The sequence below is a fragment of the Calidris pugnax genome, unplaced genomic scaffold (genome assembly GCF_001431845.1).
Source record: "Calidris pugnax isolate Ruff unplaced genomic scaffold, ASM143184v1 scaffold298, whole genome shotgun sequence".
NCBI classification, from domain to species: Eukaryota; Metazoa; Chordata; class Aves; order Charadriiformes; family Scolopacidae; genus Calidris; species Calidris pugnax.
The window spans coordinates 1,624,185-1,634,253 of record NW_015091152.1 but is presented as its reverse complement, the minus strand read 5'-3'; the positions used below and the strand labels follow the sequence as shown (position 1 = coordinate 1,634,253).

Below are 10,069 nucleotides of genomic sequence, written 5' to 3'. Positions count from 1 at the left end.
TTGCTGCTGCTGCTCTTAAGATAGGCTCAAATTTCATCTCAAAAGGCATGTTGAAAAGCCACAGTACAACCCTAACTGTACTACCATTGGGGTACGACCACTCCTGGACATCTCCAGCCCTGAAGGTTTTCAAGACCCAGGTGGATAAAGTCCCAAGTAACCTGGTCTGATCTCACACCTACCCTGCTTTGAGCAGAAGGTCAGACTGGAAAACTCCTGAGCTCCCTTCCAACCTCAAGTATCCCATGGTCCTTTGACCAGAAGGCTGCTGCTCCTACTGTATACACACTGTTGCCTGGAAGCCTATCAACTCGATACTTAATAGTGCCACATTCCTATGACCTATCTTTCAATACTTGTGCACTTTCAGGGTCCATAAATTAGCAACGAAAGAGTCTAACCAAGACATTGGGTACAATGGTACTTACCGCCTTTTCCATAGGTAGATTCTTCAGATGATATTTTGTTTATATCAGAGCTTAGTGCTCATTTTTAAATACACATCCATAACCTCACTTCCAACATGCTGCAATATACTGAAAGAAACCCACTGCTTTTTATTCATACATTCAGTAAACTATTTCTTTCATTTCCTTATAACACATCATACTTGCACATGTATTGAAATGAAAGCCAAGCATTTGGGTTTTTGAAAGAAAGGCTGTTTACCAAAAATACTACTTACTCTTAAAGTCACCACTCTTGCTTTGGGATTACGAATAGATGTCCCTGAAGAAACATAATCTATGGTTTCAATTTCAATAGGAAAATGCTGTTCACATTTCTCATCACTGTCCAAGGCACTTGGCCATTCAGTGCAGAAATCTGTACAATAAAGAAAAAGCATTCCAAGTAATATCTGTTGGTTTGTGTCTTGGTTTGTTTTTTTTTTTTTCCCCAAACTTACTGCAATATATCTTTTTAAAAGTACTATTTATAGAAACCATACTCATTTAGATAACAGCAGGGTCTCTGCTAGACCTAGTACTTCAATATGTTTTTTCTACTGGGTTCCCCAGAACAGAATACAGTCCTCCAGATGCAGGCTCATTGCCAAACAGAATCACAATGGTTTGGGCTGGAACAAACCTTCAAAGATCACCTAGTCCAACTGCCTTGCTACAGACATGGACATCTTTCATTAGATCACACTGCTCAAAGCCCCATCTAACTTGACCTTGAATACGTCCAATGATGGGGCATCCACAGCTTCTCTGGGCAAGCTCTTCCAGTATATCACCACCCCATCATAAATAAAAAGTCTTCTTTATGGCCAATCGAAGTATCTACCCTCTTCCAGTTTTAAACCGTTGCCCCTTGTCCTGTTCCTAGAGGCTTTGGTAAAAACTCTCTCCCCAACTTTCTTGTAAGCCCCCTTTACACACTAAAAGGTGACAAGAACGTCCCTCTGGAGCCTTCTCTTCTCCAGGTTGAACAAGCCTAACTTTCTCAGCCTTTATTCACAGGAGAGGTGTTCCAGCCCTCTGACCATTTGTGTGGCCCTCCTCTAAAAGGTCCATGTATTTCTTGTGCTGGGGGCCCCAGAACTAGATGCAGTACTCAGTAGAAGGAAAAGAATTAATGTACTGCATTCCTGTGGCTCCACTCTCGTTACCACAACCCAGTATGCAGTTAGCCTTCCTTGCCACAAGGGCACACTGCTGACTCGGGTTCAACCTTCACATACCCACCAGGCTCCACATGACCTTTTCTGCAAAGCTTCTTTCTAGCCTTTTGCCCCTCTGACCCCATGCTTGTACTACTGCATGGGTCATTCCACCCCAGATGAAGGACTCTGCAGTTGCCTTTGTCTAACTTCATGAGGGTCCTTGCAGGTTTTATTTTTTCATACCTGTTGACATCCCCCTGAACGGCAGCTCTGCTCTCCAGTGTGTCACTTGTTCCTGCCCAATTCATTATCATCTGAAGACCTGCTGAGGTTGTGCTCTCTACAGTTATCCAAGGTGATATATAGCATGTTTGGAAGCCATTTCCAAGCATGCAAAGAAAGGTTTGCTTCATAATCTTGCGGGGAATGTGGTGAGGCTGACTGACCTGCAGTTCTCTGCATCTTCTTTCTTACCCTTCTTGAAGATGGTCAGGCAAAAATCTCCTGTTCCTCCTAACAGTCTTTACCTGCTTCCACTTTTTGCATCTCAGGTCACTCAGGAGTTCCCTGCCCACCCATGCTGTCCTTCTGCCATACCTGCTTAACTTTCGCACGCTGGAATGGACCATTCTTGCTCTTTTAGGGCTGCTGAACTTAAACATCCACCAGCTCTCATGGGCCACTCTCTTGCTCTTTTAGGGCTGCTGAACTTAAACATCCACCAGCTCTCATGGGCCAGCTCTCATGCTCCCCAGGTGAAATTGGACTTCAGGAGAGCAGTTTTTGGTTTACTGAAAAATCTGCTCAGCCAGACTGTAGTTCCACTGTCTGTCTTGGTCACTTCTCTCAGGATTTTAAACACCACATTTTCATGATCACTGTTACCAAGGATGCCCCAAACCTTCACAGGCTTGATCAGTTCTTCCTTGTTTCTAAACAACAAATCTAACAGAGCATGTCTCCTAGTCAACTTGTTAATTGTCTGTATTGAGAAATTGCCTTTGATACACTACTTTGCCTTCCTGACTTCTCTCAAGATCTTAAACTCCACAACCAAGTCTGCCAGCAACCTTGACATCTCCAACCAGTTCTTCCATACTTGCAAGGAACACACACAAAACCTTCCATAGACAGTTTGCCCCGTATCTGCATCAAAAGACACACTCCAGAAATCTCCTAGATTGCTTCCATCCCATCCTGTTACCCTTCCAACAGATGTTGAGAAGTCTGCAGTTCCCCATTAAACCCAAAGCATGCAGCTGTGAGGCTTTTTCAGCTGTTCACTCACTTCCTTTTCTTAACCAGGCAGTCTGTGGCAGATGCCACCAAGACATTCTTTCCAGCTTCCCCTCTAATCCCAACTCTCAAATTCTTAACCAGCTTGCTACGCATCTCATCTCAAAGATGTGCAGCTGAGCTATTCTTTTGGGTACAGCTCCTTCTCCACATCATCCCTGCCTGTACCTCAACCATACAGTCTTTCACTCTGCATTTCTCTGACTCCTCAGACTTCTAATTCATAGAATCATAGAATTGTTCAGGTTGGAAGAGACCCTTGGGATCATCGAGTCCAACCATCTCCCCTACTCTACAAAGTCCTCCCCTACACCATATCCCTCAGTGCCCCATCGAAACATCCCTTAAACACAGCCAGGGATGGGGACTCCACCCCCTCCCTGGGCAGCCTGTTCCAATGCCCGACCACTCTCTCTGTGAAAAATTCTTTCCTAATGTTCAGTCTAAACCTCCCCTGTTGGAGCTTGAAGCCGTTCCCTCTCGTTCTGTCACTAATTACCTGTGAGAAGAGACCAGCACCAACCTCTCTACAGTGGCTTTTCAAGTAGTTGTAGAGAGTGATGAGGTCTCCCCTCAGCCTCCTCTTCCTCAAACAAAACAGTCCCAGCTCCCTCAGCCGTTCCTCATATGATTTGTCTTCCAGGCCCTTCACTAGTTTCGTTGCCCTCCTCTGCACTCGCTCCAGCACCTCCAGATCTCTCTTGTATTGAGGTGCCCAGAACTGGACACAACACTCGAGGTGTGGCCTCCCCAGTGCTGAGTACAGGGGCATAATCACCTCCCTGCTTCTGCTTCCTCCTGTTTCCTATGCTGCGTGCATTTGCATACAGGCAACTCAAGACCAGCCTCTTATCATCCAGGCTGAGGGGAGACCTTACCACTCTCTACAGCTACCTGAAAGGAGGCTGTAGTGCGGTGGGTGTTGGTCTCTTTTCCCAAGTAACAAGTGATAGGATGAGAGAAAACAGCCTCAAGTTGTGCCAGCAAAGGTTTAGATTGGATATGAGGAAAACTTTCTTCAACAAAATGGTTTGCAAATATTGGAATGGCCCAGGGAAGTGGTTGAGTCACCACTCCTGGAGATATGTGTAGACACGGTGCTTCAGGACATGGTTTAGTGGTGGACTTGGTGGCGTTTGGTTAATAGTTGGACTTGATGATCTTAAGAGTCTTCCAATCTAAATGGTTCTATGATTCCATCTCCTCCCAGTCCCCTTGCACCTCCACTTCTCTTCGGGTTAACCTCTTCGTTATGTTCTCCTTCTTGGCTTGCTGGCTGGCAGAGACGCTCTTGGTCTTCATTAGACACTGTGTCTCCCCAGCAGACCTTGCTCTCAGAAAGTTTAATTTATTAATAGCATTTAAAAAAAATAAATTAATGCAGGAATGGCTACTGATTGGACCCTGGTTTAATCACAGATAATCTTCTGAGAACTGAGTCACATTCATCACTCATCTGTCTTAAGACACTAAAGTATAAATTCTCCAGTATAAGCAGGGCCTAATGGAAAGGTAAAATTAACTTCTTACTGGTGTGCTGGAAACCTCGGAAGACATATCTGCCTACCACCTGTATGACTCCATGCAGCAACAAGAAAGCATATGATACTAGCCAAAGCCTGACAAAAAAACAGCTTCAGAGGTGGACCACATCTCACTTTCTACCTCATCACACACAGTTACATTGTGTATTGTCTTAAAATTTCAATAGATGGTTTTTAAAAACAGAAAAAAGAAAACAAACAAAAACCCCCTCACCTTTAAGAGCTGCACAGTGTTTCTTGATTGCAGGAGGAGTAAGATGCAAAAAATTGGGAATCTGAAACAGGCATATTAAGAGTTACCAAATAACAATGTCTTGTCTGTTCGTAAGTAAAGAGGCATTACAGAAATCTGATTACACTTTTAATGTGCTAAGGCAGTACAACATGCTTAACAAAAAGTTCAGCTTTGACAACTCTATTTAAGTCTGATTTAGCAAAAGACTTAAGTTAGTCCCATTACAAAAGTCACAGGCATGATAGTCCTAAAAAATCTCCTCATTTGGTTTGTTACCAGCATTTGCATTTGTTACCATTTCATTTAGAAATTAAATAATTATCCTACTTAATAACAGAAAACAGTACCCAATACAAATATTCCAATCAAAGCAGTGCAGTCTTAGTGAATAATAATTTTAAAAGTTACCACAAACCCACTGCATGTGTCTTACCTTCATAAGTTCCAAGTTGCCTTCTTTTGCTGGAGGTACCCCTCTCTTCACTGGGTAACCCATTCGAATTGGGAGAGGCACAGAGCCAGGTTTAAACACAGCTGCTGTTGGATATACGCTGGTCCAGTCCTGATCAACAGCCATCCTCTCAGTTCTGGGAGGTGCCTGCTAATAAATTGAAAATTGTAGAAGTTTAATGGGACATAAGCTGTTTTGGAAGACAAAGCAGGAGCACACGCACAACAAGTTATTTCAGGAATAAATTCCCAAAGCTGGAAATTTCGAGGCACCTTTACATCAAAAGTTAGTGCTCATTTTTAAAGGAATTTTTAAAAGATAGCCTCTCAAAGCTTGGGTAGCAGGCCTTTCCTAATCTTCAACTGCATTTGATTTCAGAAATACTTAGAAAGAAGCACTTACCCCATCTTCTTGTGTTGTGATAAATCAGCACGGGGAGGAAGGGGACTCAAACCTATATTTAATGGCAAACTATTTCCTAAAGTGCCTAAGCATTTTGTGGGGGGCTAGAAAATGAGTTATAAAATTCTGGAATTCTGAAAGTCTGGACAAGTTCATATTAAAAGAAATACCTATTAGTAACTCTGAAATTACTTGCTATATAAATTCCAGTATAGGAATGATGTAATACGGTATTGCAAAAATAGCTTATATCCTCCAATAACTAATGAAGGTGTCAGTCAAATGCTCTTAAATGAAAAAAATAAATAAAAAGACAACTCATTGTTTATTTCCCCAAAACCTTAATTTTTAATTTAGAAGGGTAAAAGACAAATGGATATAAGCACCTGGTCTGGTTGCTTTGATGTATCATTAAATATTGCTCTTAGAAGTTAAACAAAAATTTAATACATGCCAGGTTCATTTTTACTATTTGCCTTTAAAAATCAGAACATATAACACACTACTTTTGAAATGTATGTATAGAATAAATAAGAAAATTTTCAGTGATTAAATGTTCAGATACCAGTACATTCCACTGTGCCAAGAACAATTTCCGTTATGCACAAAATCAGTTTTTTTTCATTGCACCAGAGTGCAACCACTACAAATCCTGTAGACTCATAATGAAAACATTAAAATTGCATTTAAAATAAAAACAGACATGTTAAGTTGCTCTACCTGCAGTACATGGTTTTAATAGAAGCTAACTGTTAACTTGTTGTTGTTAATGTGTTTGCCTTTATGTGAATACAGATTGAAAAGAGCTGGGAGATTAAAGAAGCCAGGTCCTGGTTCAGAAATAGTCATAGTGGATTGTTTCACCGGGTTCTGACTGCAGAAAGGGTTCCTGTACAAACTGTTAAGACAAATATCTTAGGTAACTTTTTCAAACACCTCTGAATTAACTGCAAATGGTTTCAGTACTTACTGATCTTACAAACTGTGGTGCCCTGCCTCTTCTCCTTGTTGAAGCTGAAAGAAAAAGAAACATTTTCAATACAAACTATTATATGGTTTTGTGGAAAAAAAAACCAACCAAACAAACAATGCAGCATAATCCTGTATGCTTGAAAAAAAAAAAAAAACAACCACCAAACAATGCAGCACAATCCTGTATGCTTTTTTTTCTTTTACAAGGACAATATACACTAATACTTCCCAGTCTTTACATGGAAGAAGGGGAAAGTTAGATACTGCAGACTGCATTTATTTTTTGAGACTTAAGATAAAAAAGAGCTTGGAAGCTATTTTGCCTGGGTCTTCCCTAGTAACATGTTAACAATAATTTAGTTGTTACATGCCTAAATGCATTTTTCTAGCATCATTTATTCCAGTCTGATACAGGGGGAAAGAAAAGTGAGATAAGTGAAAGTAGACTATTGCCTTCTTTACTGTGCTTGCTTTTCTGTCCCACGTGCCTGTTAAGTCACAAATCACTCTCCACCAGCAGAACAGGACAGCTAAACCTAACAGTTCATTACCAATAGGAGAATCCCATGGCTCCATCCCTTCCTTCTGCCAGCACATCTTCACACCCTGTTCTGTGCCGCTCTCAAGCTCATTTAACCCCTGTATAAAAACTTAGCATATCAAGCTCTTTTTGATCTTAAGCTGAGGATGAGGAACAAACCAATGGATTTGCCATTCTACCATATTTATCTGGTTTGTTGAGCGGTCCCAGCAAAACTGCAACAGAAAGTGAATGAGTTTACTCCCTTTTAGCATGCCTGAGCCACCATTTAGCTCCACTTTTTAGCCAACTGACTTCTCCTGGGGTTGTGGTAAGGGACTTAGGGATGCATAAAGATAGCAAACACCACCTGATTTTCAATCTAAACAGAGATTTATTAACCTCATTCATTTGTCTTACAACCCTACCCCACATAAGCCTTGAAAAAAACTTGTGAATTTCACAGTTCTTTGGGTTCCTTATCTAAATATTTTACAGATATAATTCTGTGCCTCTTCTTGCTATATAAAAATTTAAACTGAAGAATATGTATCGGGCGCGGCAACAGCATTCTTTTATCCCTTGATCTGCCATTTTTGTGGTACTTTCAAAACCAGACACACTTAATTCAGACCAACCTTACTATTTCTGTTACAAACATTGGTAATTTCCAGACAGGGCACCTTTTACTCCTGCCACAGGCCGCAGTATCAGACATCACTTAAAGGCCCTTTGAAGCAACCTAGCCTGCTCCTGAACGTGTAAGATGAGAAATGCCCACCCAGCCTTTGGAAGAATGTTGGTACAAGCCTACATTTTCTGTTTGCACTTGGAACAGCCTGAACAGCTCGGCTTGAAGCCAGGCAAGACATGAAATGTTTAACACGAGCGCCCAACATCAAATGCTTGGCAGCAGTGTGCATCCCTTAGGAAACGCTGAAATTCTCATTTGGAATACCTAAAACCAGGCAAGTCTACTGAACCGCTGTAATCCCGAGTTGAGAATCCCTCAAGTAAAACACCCATTTGCTCACCACTTTCCTTCAGCCTGTTCACAACGCTTATGCTGCTAGAATCTGTATCCTACACCGTAAAGTTTATTATTGTTACTATTATTACCAAAATCATAGAATCAATCATTCAGGTTGGAAGAGACCCTTGGGATCATCGAGTCCAACCATCTACCCTACTCTACAAAGTCCTCCCCTACACCATTGTCCCTCAGTGCCCCATCTAAACGTCCCTTAAACACATCCAGGGATGGGGACTCCACCCCCTCCCTGGGCAGCCTGTTCCAATGCCCGACCACTCCTTCTGTGAAAAATTCCTTCCTAATGTTCAGTCTAAACCTACCCTGTTGGAGCTGGAAGCCATTCCCTCTTGTTCTGTCGTTAATTACCTGTGAGAAGAGACCAGCACCAACCTCTCTACAGTGGCCTTTCAAGTAGCTGTAGAGAGTGATGAGGTCTCCCCTCAGCCTCCTCTTCCTCATACTAAAAAGTCCTAGCTCCCTCAGCCGTTCCTCATATGATTTGTCTTCCAGGCCCTTCACCAGCTTCGTTGCCCTCCTCTGCACCCGCTCCAGCACCTCGATATCTCTATAAAAGCTCTCCGGCAAACAGTTACAAAACAAAGCATGCTTTTCAGAGCCGCCTGTAGCCGGGACAGGAGGAGGAACACGGGCCCGAGCTCCCCGCCCGCCCCCAGGCCCCACCAACCGGGAAACAGGGGCAGCCCGAGCCCTCAGCCCCTCGCCCCCGCATGGCTGCCCATCTGCCCCCCGCCACCACCGCAGGGCCTCGCTCACCTTCCCTCTGCTGGCCTTCCACCGCAGGCACGGAGGAGTAAGCCGCGGCCCCGACGACGGGAGCCGCCACGACCCTACCGCAGCACCGGGAGAGCACACCCCAATAACCCGCCCCGGCCAGCGCCACTCCGCCGACCGGCGCCATCTTCCCGGCCCGCCCGCGCGCAGCCTCCTCCTCCCACCCTCCCGGCGGGACGGCAGCCGGCTCGGGCCAAGCCAGTCGGAAAAGCGAAGGGTCGCGGCTCCCCGCCCACAAGTGGGAGAGGAAGTGCGGAGCCGACGGAGGGGCGGCACAAAATGCCGGCAGTGATCTTACCGGTGCCGGGGAGAGGGGCGGAGGGCGAGGGAGGAGCGGATGAGCGGCGCGGGATCGCGCCTCAGAACGTGCCTTGCGCCTGCGTCCAGCTGCCGCCATCTTAGGGCCTGTGGCTCCTGAGGGGGCAGTGGGAGCGCGGCCGGGCTGTGGTCCGGGGTCTGAGGGCTGGCATGGGGATTTCTAACAGTGGCCTTTTCCCGAAGCCCATGCCTTCCTGTCACAAGTGAAAAATATAATTTGTCAGTCCCCATGTGCTCTTCGTATCCCCAGAACAGGGACAGGCTCTTTTCAGCAACCCCTGTAAGCGAAGCTCTGTGGAGTTCTCCAGCAAAAAGCGAATGGGTTCAGCCCTGTCATATGGTAACAAAATGATAATGCTGCCATGTCTATAAATCTGGGTCAGATGCTGCTTTTCTTAAGCATTTCTTCCTGCTTCTCTGAACCAGTTACGTGCAGGTGTTGGAGGATTTTGTAGCAATGGACTTGTATCTCTTGCCACCCTCAAGAGTTTCTGTCTTTCACAGAATGGTACCGGTTGGAAGGGACCTTTGGAGATCATCTAGTCCAACCCTCCTGCCAAAGCAGGCTCACCAGGAGCAGGCTGGACAGGAACACATCCAGGTGCATTTTGAGTATCGCCAGAGAAGGAGACTCCAACAACTCTCTGGGCAGCCTGTTCAGCGCTCTGTCACCCTCGAAGTAAAGGAGCTTTTCCTCCTGTTCAGATGGAATTTCCAGTGTTCCAGCTTGTGCCCATTTTACCTTGTCCTGTTGCTGGGCTCCACTGAAAAGAGCCTGGCCCCATCCTCTTGACACCTGCCCTTTAGATATTTATAAGCATTGGTGAGATCCCCTCTCAGTCCTCTCTTCAGAGAAGTAATCAAGCGTGCGAGTTTCCCTGGAGGGGTGCAAGAGGA

The 10,069-nt window shown here is 44.6% G+C and overlaps 1 protein-coding gene across 1 annotated transcript in view; it reads right to left on the bottom strand.

The window, feature by feature from the left end:
- MRPS35 (mitochondrial ribosomal protein S35) overlaps positions 1-9,101 on the bottom strand; it is a 34,706-nt gene extending 25,605 nt beyond the window's left edge. Inside the window, exons 1-5 of the mRNA XM_014959277.1 lie at positions 8,837-9,101; positions 6,508-6,551; positions 5,118-5,285; positions 4,664-4,724; positions 686-825 (exon numbers count right to left, since the gene is read on the bottom strand). Coding sequence (XP_014814763.1) covers positions 686-825; positions 4,664-4,724; positions 5,118-5,285; positions 6,508-6,551; positions 8,837-8,981 — 558 coding nt within the window. The 5' untranslated portion in view covers positions 8,982-9,101. The remainder of the gene's footprint in view (positions 1-685; positions 826-4,663; positions 4,725-5,117; positions 5,286-6,507; positions 6,552-8,836) is intronic.
- Positions 9,102-10,069: the final 968 nt, after the last annotated feature.